General features: G+C 37.8%; 1 protein-coding gene across 1 annotated transcript in view; it reads left to right on the forward strand.

Moving 5' to 3' along the window:
- Nucleotides 1-14,671, forward strand: part of Dad1 (defender against cell death 1) — a 20,001-nt gene extending 5,330 nt beyond the window's left edge. Inside the window, exons 2-3 of the mRNA XM_015492960.2 lie at nucleotides 4,367-4,541; nucleotides 14,435-14,671. Of these exons, the coding sequence (XP_015348446.1) occupies nucleotides 4,367-4,497 (131 nt within the window). The 3' untranslated portion in view covers nucleotides 4,498-4,541; nucleotides 14,435-14,671. The remainder of the gene's footprint in view (nucleotides 1-4,366; nucleotides 4,542-14,434) is intronic.
- The last annotated feature ends 4,668 nt before the right edge of the window (nucleotides 14,672-19,339 follow it).

The following is a 19,339-nucleotide window of genomic DNA, read 5'->3' on the forward strand; positions in this document are numbered from 1 at the left end:
AAGGAGGAGAGAGAGAGGAGGAGGAGGAGGAGGAGGGAGGGAAGAAAGTGAGGAGGAGGAGGAGGAGGAGGGAGGAGGGAGGGAGGGAGATAGATGGTACTGTATTTACTGTTGTGCCTATTTTCCCTCTGAAAGGTGAGCCTTTGAGGGTAGGGACATCTTTCATCTCTTCATCCTCAGTGCTTAATACTGTATATGTTAAATTGTGAACTTGTATATAATAATTTAAGGAATACTGAACAATTATGTGCTAGTTTCTCTGCTAAGGTGAAGCACAGGAACATAGTCTCTACTCTAAAAGAGTTTACAATAGTGGGAGATGCAAAAAAGTAACTATAAATATGGTGCTGATGGGAATTTTTTGTGAGAGTGGGAACATGGTTGGCACCAAACCCTGCCCAGTGCTCCTGTAATAATGCTTTGCTAATGTTTACTTTGCCAATATATGCTTTTTGAATTTTTTCTCTTTTTCCTCTTTTTCTTATTCTCAGTTGATGATCTTAGTCTTTTTTTTTTAACGAAAACAATAAAAGTAGGCAGGAATCCTTCTACTTTCTATTGAATCATAACAGCCCACCTGCTGCTGTTCCCATACACTCTAACTTACTTCCCATGGGTGGTGGATGATTTTAAATTTTAAGCAGATGTGTCCCTTTCCTGTCAGCAGCCAGCTCCTTGACTCATGCAGGGAATCTAGTCTTCTCATGTCTCTGCAATTATCCCTCCATTCCGCATCATTAATTTCTCTCTCTCTACTGGATCATTCTCATTCAATATTCTCTAATATTGTCCAATTAAAAAAAAATTATCAGCCAGGCTTAGTGGTGCATGCCTGAGGGAGTGACTGAGGGAGGCTGAGGCAGGAGAATTTGAAAGTTCAAGGCCAACCTGAGCAACTCAGCGAGACCCTGACTCAGAAAAATAAAAGTGTAATCATTTATATTACTCAGCTACTCAAACCCCTGAAATACTGTCCTATTGCACTTAGAACTAAATCCAGACTCTTTTCTGAGATTTAAAAATCTTATAGGATTTGTCTTCTGCTGATCACTACTGTTTGGTTAGGTTTTTTTTTTTTTTTTTAACTATCTAGAATGTTCTGTCCCCAGATCTTTATATGGTTGATTCTTTTGTCTTTCAGATACTGGTATTAAGTATCACTTTCTTAAAGAGGCTTTCTGAGGCCACTGAGTAAAAAATAGCTTCCCAGTCACTCTTTAATATTCTGTTTTATTTTCTTTATAGCACATATTGCTATTTGATATTTCCTTGTTTGTTTACTTACAATATTTGTTTTATGTTTCTCTCCATAGACATATAAGTTCCTTGGGAGCCAGACTCTTTTTCTTTTTCTTTTTCTATGCCATATTCCCAGCACCTGTAACAATGCATGACTCGTAGAGAATGCTCAGTAAATATTTTGCTGAATGAATGAACATTTAGAGAGGCAGATTAAATTAGAACTGCTAAAATGAAACAGGCTGCCTCAGGAGGTAGTAAATTTCCATCTTTGGAAGTGCTCAGGGAGACGCTGAAGGCTTGTTTCTGGAAGAGCTTTTTGAGCAGGCAAGATTCTTTACTTTTTTTTGTTCCCAGTGCATCTGAGGGATGTGACACCTTTATGGTAACACAGGCTCTGGAAGGTTTGTAATCTCCCCTGGGGGTGGCTTACCAGATTCTGTAAATGGTAAGTATACTTTGGAAAACTTCCCAGGTGATTCTTGCAGCCTCCTCAGCATACCCACCTCCTCCCACCCCATGGAGTGCTTGTTTTTTATGACCTCTGAGTTTCTTTCCATCCTTGTGGAATTCTGATTCTTATGTTGTCATTGAAATAACTTGGGTTACAGTGATAAGGATAACATCAATTTTAATTTTTAAGCAGATAAGCTTTCACCAGGAGTTTTTTCTTTGTCCCCACAAAATTCCCCAAACACTAATAACCAACTGTTAATAGTTTAGTATTTATTTCTCTGGATATTTTCTAGATTCCAACTAAAACCAACGATAACTTTATCATAGAAATAAAATATTTTTAAAAAGAGAAATATGGAATGGAGTAATTCTGTTTTTTCCTACTTAATGAAAGTGAATAGCTTTACTTCAATGTATAGAAAATTTGCCTTATTCTTTTGAATAATTGCATGTGATTTCATTGTCTGTTCATAGTATAATTTAATCTCCTGAATGGCATTTGCACTGTTTTCATTTTTTTCTTCAACTTACAAACATGCTGTTAGAATGTTTTCTTAGTCAAAAGGTAAAACACCATAAATATTAATGGATATTTCCATTTGTTCTCCCAAATGAATGAATAAATCTGTACTTTTCACAGCAGGATTTTAATTGGTTGCTTTTGATTCAGTTAGTGTCCTTTGTATTTTTGAAGAGCTTGGGTGCCTGAAAAGATCAGTGGCAGTTTCATAGTGTTTACATTTTTGGGGGATTGGGGGGTGCTGGGGATTGAACTCAGGGGCACTTGACCACTGAGCCACATCCCCAGCTCCATCTTGTATTTTATTTAGAGACAGGGTCTCACTGAGTTGCCTAGCGCCTCACCATTGCTGAGGCTGGCTTTGAATTCAAGATCCTCCTGCTTCAGCCTCCCCCACCACTGGGGTTACAGGTCTGTACCACATGCCTGGCTATGTTTACATTTTTAAACATAATGAAAACTGTTGCTATGGTCCTGGAGTCAGGAGAACTAGTCTAATAGTTTTCTGGCCTTTGGATTAGATTTCAGGTCTTTGTTTTTTCTTAGTGATGGAATGGCTGCTAGCCTAAAGCAAATTTGAATTTTCTTAAGCAGTGTAATAATTTATCACAGGCATAAAGGTATTTTGGAAAAGTGCAGTCCTGGAGTTTTTTTTTTTTTTTTTAAATCAGTTGTGATGGTTGCTAATGTGCCATGTTAGAATCTTCAAGGGTATATAAATGTGGCAGTGTCGAATTCTTTGTTAAGAGTTATATAGCTTAGGTCTCCTACCTTTTTTTGAGACAAATAAGAAGCTATCAGAAAGTAGTTTATCTATAACTAGGAGGTAGGTCTCATGGATGAGCAGTTATATTTATAATATATATGTCTCCTGTATATTATACATATATTTTGTTAGAAAGTAATTTGTACTTTTAAAAGTGCTTGCGAGGCAAGTACTCTACCAACTGAGCTGTATCCCTAGGCCTATAACTTTGTTTTGTTGTTCACCCAGCTCTTTTGTTACTGCCTCAGCTACATCCCTCTCTAGATATAATTAGAAGCCTTTAAATTAAGAGATAAATTCTTAGAGTTTTTTGATAATATTTTTTTTCCTCAATAAACTTGTGGTTTTTAATGTAACTTTGAGAATAGATTTTTTTTTCCTTTAACTTTTTTTCCTTTTTGTGGGGAGGACTGGGGATTGAACTCAGGGGTGCTTAACCACTGAGCCACATCCCCAATTCTTTTTATTTTTTATTTTGAGACAAGGTCTTGCTTAGTTGCTTAGGGACTTGCTAAGTTGCTGGGGCTGACCTTGAACCGGTGATCCTCCTGCCTCAGCCTCCTGAGCTGTTGAGATTACAGGTGTGCACCACCATGTCTGGCTCCTTTAACTTTCTTTTATCAAACAGTTAAGATTGTGAAGCTTTGTCAGGCATAGTGGCACAGGTCTGTAATCCCAGCAGCTCTGGAGGCTGCGGCAGGAGGATTGAAAGTTTAAAGCCAGCCTCAGCAAAAGTGAAGCACTAAGCAACTCAGTGGGACCCTGTCTCTAAATCAAGAACAAACGGCTGGGGATGTGGCTCAGTGGTTGAATGCCCTTGAGTTTAATCCCCAGTACCAAAAAAAAAAAAAAAAGGATTATGTCGCTTAAGATGTACAACTTGATAAGTTTTAGATAAGTTTTAAAATTTGCCAATCTAATAATAATAGATAACAGATTAAAAATAATTCAGAACATTTCCAGTACCTAAGAAGGCTCCTTGCATCTGCCCAGCCACCTTTCTCTCATGAAAGAACTATAATCCTGATTTGTTTTGCAGAGTTTTAAGTTTTATATATATAAAGCCATCTGATATGTATGTATAAATCAGTATGGCATGTACTTTTATATCTGATACTTGTGTATTTTTATCCTGTATTGTGTGTAGCAGAAGCTCCTTTTCATTGCTGTATTGTTTGCATATGCTACAATTTATCATTTTACTGTTGATTGACACAGAGATTGTTTCCTATTTGGAGGCTATCATGGGTATCCTTGTAGGTGCCTTTTCATGTGAAAATACATTAATATCTGGAATTGTTGCATCATAGGATGTATGTGTGTTCATTAGTAGTCATATTTGTTTTGAACTTCTAAATAATTATTTTTGTGTTCTCCTTTTGCAGTGTGCCTGAGAATACAGATCAACCCACAGAACAAAGCAGATTTCCAAGGCATCTCCCCAGAGCGAGCCTTTGCTGATTTTCTCTTTGCCAGCACTATCCTGCACCTTGTTGTCATGAACTTTGTGGGCTGAATATTTCCCATTTACTTAATTGAGGAGTAGGAGACTGAAGTAATGTAAGTGATAATCATAGTCCTTGTCCTGTCATGTAGATTTTGGGAAGAGAAATTAGATGGGTCTGGTTTGATCATAATTATCAGGATTCCTGTATTGCTGCTGAGAGGTTTGCAGAATTTTGAGGTGGTCTTTAAAGTATGCATTAATATGGATCTTTCACTGCTATTGCTCTGGGTCATTGTCTCCTTATTGTTTTATATATCCTTAAGATAACAGAAGATAAGTGTTGCCTATAGTTAATTTATTAATTTTTATACCAATAACTATGAAAATAGCTCATTTTTTAAGAAACACAAATTACAGATTTTGCCTTTGGATTTTTTCTTTCTTTTTTTTTTTTTTTGGTACTGAGGATTAAACCAGGGGTGCTCTGCCACTGAGCTGCAACCTCCAGCCCTTTTTATTTATTTTATTTTGAGACAGGATCTTACTAAATTGCCCATTCTAGCCTCAAATTTAGCATCCTCCTGCCTCAGCCTCCTTAGTTTCTGGGATTACAGGCATGTGCCACTGTGCATGGCTGGATTGGCTCTTAAATTTTTTTCTGATTTCCATCTCAAATGACTTAAAAGTCTGGGCTGTTGTTCTCATAGTATCCAGTATGGCACTTATACTTGAAGCCATATGTTGTAGGTTGAATGAATGACTGTAGCCCTTTGCTAATGTGTGTCCTACGCTGAAATTAAAGGGGAAATTGGATTAATTTAGGAAAAGACTTGTGTGATGCCATTTAGTTCATTTACCATTTTCCTTGGTTTAGCATGAAGCTCTCCTGCCCCACCCAGACAAGCTCATATATAGAATTCTGATAGAAAACTGGAGTGGAAGTAGAACTGTGTTGATTGATAGAAATCAAAAAGCTCTCTCTGGGGCTGGGGATGTAGCTCAGTTGGCCCTGGGTTCAATCCCCAGCATCACCAAAAAAAAAAAAAAAATTCTCTTTGGCCTCTCCTTCCCTGCCAGTCAAAACTCTAAAGGTCTAATAAGTTCATGGATGTTTTCCAAATTGTATATTGACTTTATATATGAGAAAACAGAGGTTCAGAACAATCCAGTAGCCTTCCCCAGCCACATAACCTGGTTGTGGAGAAGTGCCTTTGTCCATTGGTACTCTTGGCCCAGTGTTCATGCAGCTTACATGAATGCATACACTCTTTGCCTTTACAATTTTTTTTAACATTTATTTTTTTGTAGTTGGACACAATAACTTTATTTATTTTTATGTGGTGTTGAGGATTGAACCCAGGGCCTTGCATGTGTGAGGCAAGCGCTCTACCACTGAGCCATAACCCCAGCCTCATACTCTACAAAATTTAATGCTGCTGTTACCAGTTGATAGAGAAAAGAGAACCTTAGGAAGTATTACCGATTTTGGGGAAAAACATTCCAGGATCAACCTCTTTATCACAACTTGGAAAGCTACAATTTTTGTATTAGTCAGGGGAAATCTAATATAAGAGTTAGAGCAAACATGTGTAAAGTGCATGCAGTGACAGTGACTATACTTTATTTTCTGGCATGAATTAATTAGTTACTAATAATGTTACAAAAATCCTTTCCTTTGAAATTGCCTCAAAAATAGTTATGTTACAGTTTGTTTAAGATTTCATTTTTGATAGTGCTAAATTGGCAGAGGTAGTTTATTCCATTCAAAAAAATTTGAGAACCACTTTATTCTACTATCCTAAGAGTTTCACTCATTGGAGACCTGATTAAGACTTGAGTTTGTCCTCCTTCTACCTGCCCCTCCCTTTTTCCCTCCCTATTTGCCAGTCAGTGCCTTGTTACTAAGAATATAAAGAGAAGTAATCTGTGGCTTCTGCCCTCAAAAGTGAATAATCTAGTGGAGGAGGAGACATGTAAACATAACAGATGAAATACAACATGGTTGGAGTCTTACCAGAGTTTTGAGCAGAGTGCTGTGAGAGACTGAGAAGGGAGTTACTGTGCTGTCTGGAGCAGGAACAGCAGATGAGTTGTGTGACCAGTGGATAATAGCTCTCACCAGTTATCTGTTACCAGTGTAAAACCTGGAGTGCAGCTAGGAAGTGCAGTCTCTAGCCTTGACCTTCTTATGCTTGTATATATTTCAAGTAATTCTTGGGCTCTCTGATAGACTGTTGGGAAGGCCATAAGTCTTCTGGTTGCCTTACTGTGGATATCTAAAGTTCTTTTTTTCCTAGATGAGTCATGGTATATACTTAGGAAGGTGACAGAACAAACATTTCAAGGATATTCTTTATGCTCAGGGAGATACCAAATCATGGAAAATTATTTTCTAGGACTATTATGATTGGAGGAGGACTCTGCTGTAGAGAACTTACTATTTCAAAATTATGACAGAAACAGACAAAAATGCAGGCTCAGGAGAAACTGTGTGGTGCAAACCATGTTAACAACCTTAGACCTACCTGTTCATCTGGGAGTTATGGGCCCAAGGTACAGCAAAATCTCTTCAGCAAAATCTTCCAGTCCCAGATTGCAGTGTTAAATCATTCTATAGAAAGTAGTATGTTCATAGAAAAATTCTCTTCTCTGGGGGATTGCCCAAAGCATTTTCCACAGAGATCTTTGACTTGACATGTACTACCTACTCTGTCCTCCTCTCAATTTTTTAAATATACATTTATTTGCCCTTTTATGTGGTTTTAACTCAGATATATGTACAGTATACCAAAACACATTAAAAATAGTTTCCAAAGTGAGTTTTCAACATTTATACTAACTTAGAAGGTAAAATAAAACAGATTGAACATTCTCCATATTTTCCAAATGGTAGTTGGGTATGAAAAAAATAAACATCTGTAGTGTAACTGATCTTGCATGAATTTGAAGGTGACATTTAAAACCAGCAGCTATGTTAGAAAAGTCAGATCAAAAGAAAATGGCCCTGAGCTAAAAAATAAATATGATCTAGGGAAAGTAAGAAAGTAAAGAGATACTGAGTGCTCACTGTGTGCCATGCTTCAAGTGCTTGTTCTGTATCTCATTTTCATAAGGGTAGGCTTATTTGCATTGACAGATCAGGAACTGAGATTTAGAGAGTCTATTATAGTCATTAAGTGTGATAATACAGTCCTGCTTCAAAAAACAATGATTTTTGTGCCCTGTTTTTACTCAGAGTTGTTTACCATATATTATGGTATTTGTCAATTGCAGAGTTAAAGAAGTAGGCTTAAAAAGGAGCCCAGTGTAATAAGAATTGTAATGCATTCTGTTGTCATATATAAATTAAAAAAATTAATTTAAAAAAAAGGTAGCCCAGATTTTTTTTTTTTTTAAGAGAGAGGAGAGGGAGGGGGAGAGAGAGAGAAAAAATTTTTTAATGTTTATTTTTTAGTTTTCAGCAGACACAACATCTTTGTATGTGGTGCTGAGGATCGAACACGGGCCGCACGCATGCCAGGCTAGCGCGCTACCGCTTGAGCCACATCCCCAGCCCAGCCCAGATGTTCTATCACTGTCCTCACCTTGTGACTTTCCTTTCTTTAATTTTATTTTGACGATTTTGAAAAGGTAGAAAAATATGGATAATATAACAAGCACTCCTATATCTACTACCTGGAATTGACAGATTTTGAACAGATTAAACATTGTAAAGTCAGCTGATATTGTCTTTGAGTCCCTCTCTAATCCTAGTTCCTTCCCTGTCTTGTAAGACTTGAACTTCATGGCAGTTCTGGTCAACCAGGACAAATATAATGCATATTAATAAAACCTTTTCCTCGGGCTGGGGATGTGGCTCAAGCTGTAGCGCGCTCGCCTGGCATGCGCGGGGCGCTGGGTTCAATCCTCAGCACCACATAAAAATAAAATAAAGATGTTGGGTCCACCAAAAACTGAAAAATAAATATTAAAATAAATAAATAAATAAATAAAACCTTTTCCAGAGACTTCGTGGTCTCCTGAAAACATATCTAAAGATAGCAGTTTGAGAAACCCAGTGATAGAATTTGCTCTATCTGTTAGTAATACTGATTATGGGGTGGCTATCTACGTGGTTATGATTAGACTCAGTATTTTTTAGATTATCATAAAAATGAGAATATTAAACTAAAAATGTTTCTAGTATGCTTCTGAGCCCCAAGAATCCATGAACACCTGAAACGATCAGTTATTGGCACTAAGATGGCAGTAAATTTTAATAACTGCATGATAGACTCATTAGATTTGAGTGTTAAATTTATGTGCTTCCCATAATTATTTCCTATTTTGTTTTTCCATGTTTCTTTGAAGTTCTTTTCAAAAAAATATCATCTCAGGTTTCTGAAGAAAATGAGGCAAAGAGGGACATAGCTACATTTGGTCACATTTGGAAGATTAAAGTTCGTATTGATGTGGGCCTTGGGTCAAAGGGAAAGGTGAACTCAGTGAAGAGGGACAAACCTGAGCTGAAATGTGCTCACCTCCTGGGGAGATTGTATGCCAAATGCTTTGGCTAAAATTTAAAAAAGTTGCCTTTTTTTTTTTTTTAATACTTTTATTTATTTTATGTGGTGCTGAGGATGGAACCCAGGGAGGGCCTTGCATGTGCTAGGCAAGCGCTCTACTGCTGAGCCACAACCTCAGCCCCATTGCTTTCTTTTTTTTTAATGGAGACATTCTCCTTCCAGTCCTTAAACATCTATACTGTTTAATCTGAGCTAGAGCAAGGAGATTGTGGGGTTAGGCAGAACATTTAAGCTGACAGTACTGTTTACAAACATGCAATTAATTGTGTTGGCTTTTCGAATTCATCAAACTATGATTCTAGAGAATTACCTCTGGAAGGGAATCTAAATGTTATTCTTTAAGCTCTGCTGCCACCTAGTGAATTGTACATTTCCTTTGTTGCGAGATTGTACTACAAAAAGTAGAATTTGGGGGAAGAAACCACTGATCCTCTGTGATAAAACCCAGTTTCTTTTCCAGTCATAGGAGGGCAGCAGAGGTCCAAGTGGGTTTAAATGTTGGGTTGAGGGTTGCTTTATAGCCTGACCAGAAGTGGGCACTGTTGAGCTAGGAACAAAAGGGCCCAGAACCTTTGAGTGGCCCAAGGGTTTTATTACACAGAAAAAAACAGGTGCACATAGATCCTCAGATTTTACCTGTGTTTTCTTTTCTTGTAAGTTCAAGAGCTTCCTTTTTGGTTCATTCTAGACCTTTTATTGCTTTCAACAATGAGCTCCCACTGATAATAATCTTTAAATTTTTTTTTGATGCGGGATCTATTTTTATTTTGTCTTTGACATTTCTACCTTATATTGAATTAGGTCCAGTAACCAAATAAGTTCTCCAAGAGGGTATTATCCTGAATTTGTAGAAAATCTTCTGAGGTAGGCACAATATTACCTTTTTTCCAACACATTTCTCCCCTGGTTGGAAGGTGAGATTAAATTACCTTTTATTTTTTGGGCTGGGGATGTGGCTCAAGCGGTAGCGTGCTCGCCTGGCATGCGTGCGGCCCGGGTTTGATCCTCAGCACCACATACAAACAAAGATGTTGTGTCTGCCGAAGACTAAAAAATAAATATTAAAAAAAAAAATTCTCTCTCTTTAAAAAAAAAAAAAATTACCTTTTATTTTTAAAACCTTCAATCTGCTTTTTTTATTACTAAAAGAACACTAATTGATGGCTTTGTATTTGGTGACTGAACTCTATTTTGTATTTGGTCCATAAGACTACCAAAGTGGGGAGGGGGAGAATATCAAGTAGATTTGTGTTTATGAATTGCATTGCTGTCCTAACTCCCTGCCTCACTTTCTCCTCCCTTGGAGTGGGTGAATCCCATACTAGGACATCCCTTCTTTATCTGTTGTATAGGATCCTCTGGGCTCTCATGTTGACTGCGCATACCTCTAAGGCTGCATTATCTCGTTGTTATAAAACTGTTCCTTCACATTCCTGTTTCTCTCTCACTGGATTCTCAAGTTTTCTGAGAGTAGGGACCTCAGGGTTTAGCACAGGACTAACAGTCCTAGTGTATGCTTGTTCAGTAAGTGTTTGGAAGTGCTGTGGAAGAAAACAGTCAAGGAAATATTGATAAAAGAGGCTGTGCAGTGGGAAGCAGTTGTGATGACAAGGTGGAAGACCTGCACTGTGGATTTTATATGGTTAATTAGTTGAAGGGACAGCTAAGCTTGTCTCTGAGCCTTGGTTTCCCTATTTACACAGGTGTGTGGCCTGACTAGTAATCAAAGCCTCTTCAAGCAACTAACCTTCCATTATATAATTTGTGATGATCCCTGTTGTGTTTGAGGAGGATAGTGCTGTTTTTGTGGTTCCTAAGTTGGGCTTTGCTTTTGTTTTTCCTTCAGTTGTTGCTTTTATTCTTATTTCCAGATTTCCACCATCTGTTCACAGAATGTGAAATGTTAAAGTTCACAACAAAATGCACACTTTTTATATAAGGCCTTATATAAAATTAAATAACATTTGTAAAATGTCTTAACATTGATTACATTACCAAGTTTGTAGGTTCACATGCCTTCCACATGTAATTTTTCTTACGTTAACACATTTGATTTTTACCACCCACCCTGAGGAGAGGAGGTAGACAGATAGTAGTAAATAGTATTCCAATTTTACACCTGAACTAATTAAACCTCGGTGGAATTTAAGTTGACTTTCCCTGGCTGTGGAACTAATAAGTGACTGTGCATGAACTTGATAGTGGACATTTAGACTCTAAACTTTTATATTATTTGCTTTCTGTTAGGTTCAAGGACTTTGGAATGATGACTGTATACATCTTCTCATTAGAAGGTTTTCATTAAAAATATTAAGCTTGCTTTTTTAAAAAAATATTTATTTTTTAGTTGTAGTTGGACACAGTACCTTTATTTTTAGTTTACTTGTATGTGGTTCTGAGGATTGAACCTAGGCTCTCACACATGCTAGACAAGTGCTCTACTGCTGAGCCACAACCCCAGCCCCAAGCTTGCATTTTTTTAATGGGAAATAGAAGAGGTTCATAAGAAAGGATGAAGACAGGCGATTTGAAATATTTCTGCAAAGTCGGGCATCTCTAATGTGGTTCAGGAGAAATGCAAGAAAATGCATATCAGATCTGACTTAAATCTAGTGAGGATGACCTGGACTGCATCTTGTATTCTGGGTCTGCACTGCCCAGTGTGGTAACTATTAAGCACTTGTGGTTATTGAATATTTGAAATGTGGCTAAGTACATGAGGAATTGAATTTTTAATTAAATTATTATTATTACTTAATACTTGGAATTGAACCCAGGCAGGGCCTTGAACGTGGTAGGCAAGAGCTCTATCACTGAGCTTCTTAGTTTATTATTGTTGTTGTTATTTATACTAGGGATCGAACGCAGAGGTATTCTATCAACTGAGCTATACTCCCAACCCATTTTTATTTTTAAAAAATTTGAGATAGGGTCTCACCAAGTTGTCCAGGTTGACCTTGAACTTAGGCTCCTCCTGACAGCTTCCTTAAGTAGTTGGGATTACAGGTGTGCACCTAATTTCACTTAATTTTATCTAAGTTTAAATAATCACCTATTTAAACTACCAGTCCCTGCAGTGTTGAACAGCACAGCTCTGGACAAATTTGTCAGACTTTGAGGTTATAGTTTCTTCATCTCTAAAGTGAGAGAATTGGCTGATTTCTGAAGTGCTTTTCATTTTTAGAAATGTCTCATCTGTGTTTTCTAAAATTATGGTTCAAATTGAGCTCTGAACTTGGAATTTCTGCAGAATGGTTTTTGATTTACATTATTTCAAATTTCAGTTTTAATTGGGTGTCCAGGAAGAGGTGGATTCTAAGGAAAATTCAGTATTTGATCATATCTGCGTAGTGCTAACATCTGAATAGAGATGAAACTAAAGAAGAATACGCTTCCAAATAAAAATGACCCTGTCTGGCATTATCATTTCTATCTATAGAGAGAGTTATTATTTTTAACAGTTCTTTGTTATGCTAGCTTTCTTTTAAGATGATTAGAACAGACTGATCAAATGTCACTGTCCTTTCTGCATGGGTAAAATAGACTCAAGAAGTCCTACTAACTTTCTCAGTAGGTGTCTTTCATTTTGCACATTTCCAAATTTCAGTATCAGGGGAGGAGGTTTTATTAGTCATTTTACCAAAACCTTTATCCCCTTGTTAGCAGTTAAAACCACTCTTTGAGGGCTGGGGGTGTGGCTCAAGCGGTAGCCGCTCGCCTGGCATGCGTGCGGCCTGGGTTCGATCCTCAGCACCACATACAAACAAAGATGTTATGTCCGCTGAGAACTGGAAAATAAATATTAAAAAAATCCTGTCTCTCTCTCTCTCTTTCTTTAAAAACAAACAAACAAACAAAAACAAAACAAAACAAAAAAACCACTCTGAGCTGTTGAATAGTCTGATTTTGTTGAACTAGCTTTTGTGTGTGTGTGTGTGTGTATGTGTGTATGTATGTATGTATGGTACTGGAGATCTCACCCAGGGCTTCACACTTGCTAGGCAAGTTATATCCTCAACCTAGAGCTATCATTTCAAAGAATTCTAGAACTTCTGCTTTTGGAATAGTGTCTGGTAAATATATCTTTGCCTTAAGAGAAGAGACTCTTTTACTATCATGAATTACTTTTGCCTTCCACATGGACTGGCCTCATAGTCTTACATTTTAATATAAAATCTTAAAATTTGACTTTTGTGTTAAACCAGGAGTCCTTTTATAATTCTCAATGTGTCAAGAGTTTATTCACTAAAATGGCCTTAGGCTTTAGTCCTCTCTCACCATTAGAACTGTTGGTTATTAGAACTGATGTATTATTGGTTCATAGTCTGTTACTAGAGTTTGTTTTAACAAATTTGATGGAATGAATAGGTGAGTTTTAATAGGCTATTTGTTCTTATTTAGCACTGTGAACACTTAGCTCCCTGTTTTTGCTTTTTTCTTTTACACATTTCTCATGGTTGCACTGAAATCTTTTGCAATTATGTAGCATATCTTTAAATGTCATTGTTAGTGAAATGAAAGCATTCTGGATGGAAGCTCTGATGCTGGAATGTCTAGTCACTTGAATTGGTATGCAAAATAAGGTGATGCCCTTTTTACCTACTGGGGTGGGTAGCCCAGTTCTGAAAGGTAGTGTTTCCCAACCTTTTTCAAGTCATGGCATATATAGAAAGTTACAGCGTTTTAATGGCACATTGCTGAAAAATTGGCATCTTGTGGAAACATTGGAAGGAGTCCCCAGGGGCAAGAGATTAGTTTCTGGCTATACCTATCATGGAGTCCACTAGGTGGGAAGCCGACTCTGAAGACAAGAAAGGAAGGCTGTGTCTTTCTGGAATGGTGACACCTCACAATTTCCAGATCCCAGTTCCCTCCTGCTGTAGCAGCAGCTGAACTACTTCTCTTGGAGTCATTTTTTCACTTTACCCAAAATAACCTTATCTTTAAATGAAAACTAATTTTTTTTCTTTTCCTTTGGTCCTTTATTAAATCTGAGATTGAATTTTTTTTCCTACTTTCTTGAATTCTCTTTCTTCCTATCTTTCTCAAAGCTAAAAATCAGTGCTTTAGGTGCATTCTAACATCAGAAAGTTTCTTTAGGTAAAACTGCAACTCCTTCACCTTGAAGAATTTGTGGGCCAGCAGGTAGAAGTGACTTATGTAAAATAATACAGCTTACTAATGAGAGAGTTGGAGTTAGAGTCCATGTTTCCCAGTACCTCGTTAGTTTTGCCTTTGTGGGCTTGGAATTTAGCTTTAAACATTATTTTTATAGATACTGCTCCATAAAATACTCTGTGAAAAATATTTGCCTCATTGTGTTTGTTCTAGCTTGGCTTAAATTCTGTTCTGAGCTTAGGAACCCCATTACTATCTCATGGATTTGGGGGACCTGTTTGTAGTGTCATAAGACATTTTACTTTTCTGTTTCTTTCTTTTAGGTTCACTTTTTGATGTCCCTTGGATAAAAGGTCTTGAGACAGCAGCTTGTTGCACCCATAGATTCTTCAGATTTGTACTCAACTTTTGACTCTCATTTGGTCTGCAGGTGGAGAGCCTGGGGAAATTTTTTGTCTTGTGTCAGACCAGCTTTGTAATGAACTTTGTTAACATGACCTCTGCTTTCCATTAATTGTAACTTTTTACCTTTCACATTAAAAAACTACATGCTACTCCTCCCTATGCCTCTGACTGTTTTTTTGTTTTTTATTTTTTATTGGTCAAAATCCCCCATTCCTGTGTACTAATAAGCTCTTTATTAATTGGTAACTTGTAACTGTGACTCTACTTGTTTGCTTTTATTAAGTGTATTTGAAGTTAATGACAAAAGGCATTGCTGACAACCTGGGAAATGGCAGTCCTTTGTCCTTTGCCTGCAGCAGGCAATCCTTTACTAATCCTTCGATTGTTACAGGTGGTTCAGCTCTTCTGACACAATGCATTCCTGGAGCTGCACCATTAATCACTTTGTTAGAAATTGAACTGAAGAGTGTGCTTTCACATGTGGCTCAGCAGTAGAGTACTCACCTAGCACATGTGAGGCCCTGGGTTCGATCCTCAGCACCACATTAAAAAAATTAATAAAAATAGGTATTGTGTTCAACTACAACAAAAAATAAAATATTAAAAAAAAATTTCTAGGGGTTCTAATCCTTAGTAGATAGGTGAGGAAATCCAAGCTAGATTTGTATTTTAAGATCAGAGTTCATGGGCTGTGGTTGTAACTCAGCGATGGAGCGCTTGCCTAGCATGTGTGAGGCACTGGGTTCAATTCTCAGCACCGCATATAAATAAATGAATAAAAGTTCATCAACATCTTAAAAAAATCAGAGTTCATGACAAAGCTTGGATAGAATATAGTTCTGCTGGCTGAATATAGTTCTGGGCATATTTATATGTTACCATGACAGCTACCCTGTTGCCATCATGTGTGCAATAGAGTTGCCATATATGGGAAACAAGCCAAGTTGAGAGTTCCACTATTTAAAGCTAAATCCCCAAATGAGTCATGCTCCAGAGGTTCTCCAGCATGGCTACACAGTAGCACAACCTGGGGAACTCAAAATACCAATGCTTGAGTCACACCAGAATAAATTAAATCCTTGGAGTGATTTTGGAGATTAAGCTACTCAAGTGATTTCAGTGTGAAGCCATCTTGTGGGAGCAGGGCTTTTGATTCTTGCTACTCAAAATGTAGTCACTGGTTAGCAGTGTTGACCATCACCTAGGAGTTTATCTGTAAAGGAGACACCCAGGCATTACTCCAAAACTACAGAAGCAGAATATTTAACAAAGTCCCCAGCTGATTTGTGTGCACATTAAGATTTGAGAAGAACTGAACTAGAGCAGTGGTTTTCAAGTTTCTGTGTACTTTGCAGTTACCTGGGAACTTTTGTCAAAAGCTTGGGTTAATTCTGTGTTGTCAGTTCTCTGCCTGACACAAACTCAGGTTTGAGAACATGATAGGAATCAGCAGGCTTTTTAAAAAATGAGTGTAGGGCTGGGGATGTGGCTCAAGCGGTAGCACGCTCGCCTGGCATGCGTGCGGCACGGGTTCGATCCTCAGCATCACATACAAACAAAGATGTTGTGTTCGCCGAGAACTAAAAAAAAAATAAATATTAAAATTCTCTCTCTCACTCTCTCTTTAAAAAAAAAAAAATGAGTGTAACTATGTTCCAATGTAACTTGACAAATCTGGCTGTGGATCTCTGGCCCATGTGTTACCACTCTATGTATAACCAGCCTGGATCTTGGGTGGCTGGATTTGGACACTACATAAGAAACAGTCAAAGCTCCCCAGTTTGATCAAACTACATGAAATTCCTTTCCCCATCATTTGCCTACTTTTTAAGCAGACAGGGGGCTGAATCTTAGCAGTCAGGATTCAGGCAAGGTCCCTTGGCTGGGCTGCTGGTAACAGAAGGATACGTTCACTAAAATTATGAGGGAGCACTTTTTAAATTTGTTTTAAAATTCAGTATACAGATGTCATAGCATTATCAAGAGACTTCTGGATTATTTTAGTCTAGGTATTTCAAATAAAAACATCTGAATTTGAAGACAAGTTAAATGCTGAGAATAATAACTATCAAGCAAGACATTACAATTTTCAGAGCCTTTCCAGATTAAAGTTTTTGACAATGATCTTGAGGAACATGGGACCAATACTAAATTCCCAAGTATGAGATTAACTTGTGTCTTAGAGGTGGTGATTCACCTTAACCAGTTATCATCACTTGGGAAACTCCAACTTTGGTGTGTCTTGTCATCATTTGCAACATGGCAAAAACCTGCAGACTGATGTCTTGAGGTTTAAACTTAAAGGTAGCTAAGTTGTTTTCTGGCTTTTTTTGACTTGCTCTCTGGTCCTCCACTCCTTATGCACAGAAGAATTAGCTGTGGGGCTGTTCCTTCAAGCTTAAAGAAATACATTGTTATCCCTTCCTCAACTGGGTTTCCAATTCTTTGGTGTTATTTTAGCTGAAATGTTTTTTGAAGGAGTTGGTTTTGAGTACTACTGTATAGATGGAGGTATACTGTAGCATTTCTGGCTGCTTCTAATTCAACACTTCTATGGGGTGGTTAATTTTCTATGCTCTTGTGGGGTGGGCCAGAAGCCATCTACCACAACCACTGTACATCGTCTATTCCCTGCCACTCTTTGCAGTGGTGGGAAACCCAGCCCTGAGCACCTCCACCCACATACTTCCTGTCCCCTATCACATGGAAACCATCTCTCATGTTTTCTTCTCTTAGCAGCCTATACCTTTGTCCTCTTTAATCACATCCTTTCATCTTGGGCTTCAAAATACTTTTGTTATGATGGTTGGAAAATACTAGATAGGTCATTCAGGCCTCTTCCCTGGTTTGGGAGGCTCAGCAAGCTAGTGCTGGTCAGCAGCAGCTAGGAGCTCGAGTGCAAACAGCATGACTCTACTACCTTCTGGTCATCAGGTGTGTCCCTAGGCTCTGAATGACTAGACTATAAAGTTGAGTCCTTTAAAACTACAGTTAATTCAAAAAATCTTAACAAATATGAAAAATGGGTTTCTTCTGCAGGAGAAAACGCTTTCTTGAACAAGGATCTTAGGTGAGGGAATAAAAAAAAAAAAAAAAAAGGGACTGAAGTTTATGAAGGACCAGATGAAAAGTAATTTATTTGCTTCCATAGAATTTATAGACAAAGTTTGTGATCATACAGAACTTTTCTTTTCTTTTTTTTTTTTTGTGGTAGTAGAGAATGAACCCAGGGTACTATACCACTGAGCTATATCCCCAGTTCTTTTTTATTTTTTGATTGAGTCTCATTAAGTTACCCAGGCTGGTCTTGAATTTATAATTTTGCTTCAGCCTCCCGAGTAGCTGGTATTATAGGTACATGCACCATTCTCAACTCAAACTTTTTTCAGTGGAATACAATGAATATTTTCAAATCATCAGGCAGCCTGGTGTTGGAAAACACTTTACAAGATCTTAAAATATTGATTCAAGGGGCCTGTTCTGCCACTTATTGTCTGTGCATCTTTTGTCTCTAAAATCTAGCAAATAATTAGGCACCTAGACTCTGTGCTAGATAGTGTGGGGGATTATAAAAGATAAGGCACAGTCCTTGCTGCCTAGGATTGAATGAGCGAACACTGAGTATCTACTACATGTCTGGCATGGTATTTAATGCCCACCCTCCTGTGAGGTGTGTTCTATAATCCCTTGAGGTAGGCGGGTGGTATTCTCCTTTTCCAAATGAGAAAATGGAGACTTAGTTTGCCAGAATTTGGATTTGAACCTTATTTCTATCTGACTCAAAGCATTTGGATAGGTCCTTGAGAGGAATAATAAAATAATATCCATGGTGATGATAATACTTCATGGGAAAATACCTTAATAACATAACTGCCCTGCATCAGTACTCACATAGCAGTGATCAGAAATGCTGAGAATTGTTCACTGAAACACTGGTTTTCTTCATATTCACACTGTGCATCCATTTTACTGGCTATTTAGTTAATAAATATTTGAATATCTACAGTGTGCCAGAGATGTAGAAGTGATCAGAGAGAATTAGGTAACTCCCTTTCTTAACCCTAAATTCTAGCAGGGAAGAGCTAAGTTAGCACATAATTGGAATAATTGTAAGTGGGGTGAAAGATATGTACAGTATGATGTGTTATTAAATAGGGATAGAAGAGAGCCACTTGAGTGATCACGAAAGATCTGAGTAGATGGCATTCTGGTTGACAGCAGAAAGAGTCAGCTAAGGGACTGGCCATGGGGAATGTGTCTAGACATTATTAAACTTCTGCCAGATGATTGAGTAGTAAATTTGTTCATGAGAAAAATACTTCCTCCTCAGACTACAAACATCAACAAATATTTATTGAGTGTAAGTATGAAGCTCTGCTCTGTCATTCTAATCCTAAACAGGGGCCAGTAGGTGCTAACAGTCACAGAAGAGGAAAGGCACATTGAGGCAGAACATGAGACTGGTTATGGAGGGGTTACTCAGAACACCAGTCAGTTTGTGTCCCTTCCCTTATGATGTCTGCACCTATCACCTGAGACTTTTGGCTCTGTGGTGCTTAGTGGGAAGCCAGGGGATTTAGGAACTGTGTACGCAAGCCACTTTACCTATTTCCTAACTTGTAAAAGGAGGAGATAAATATTATGCCTGTTGGTTAGGCTTATTGTGACAATCAGAGGAGGTAATGTTTGCTTTGGTGATGTACACACACAGGACTTTGTTAATAGGGATTCTAGATAAGGATGCTGTCCACCCATGTCCTTTGGTAAATCACTGGAATAGCTTGGTCAGCTAGGAGAAAGGAGGACATTCTAGAGGAGGATAA

This window comes from Marmota marmota, unplaced genomic scaffold (assembly GCF_001458135.2).
Source record: "Marmota marmota marmota unplaced genomic scaffold, marMar, whole genome shotgun sequence".
Taxonomy (NCBI): Eukaryota; Metazoa; Chordata; class Mammalia; order Rodentia; family Sciuridae; genus Marmota; species Marmota marmota.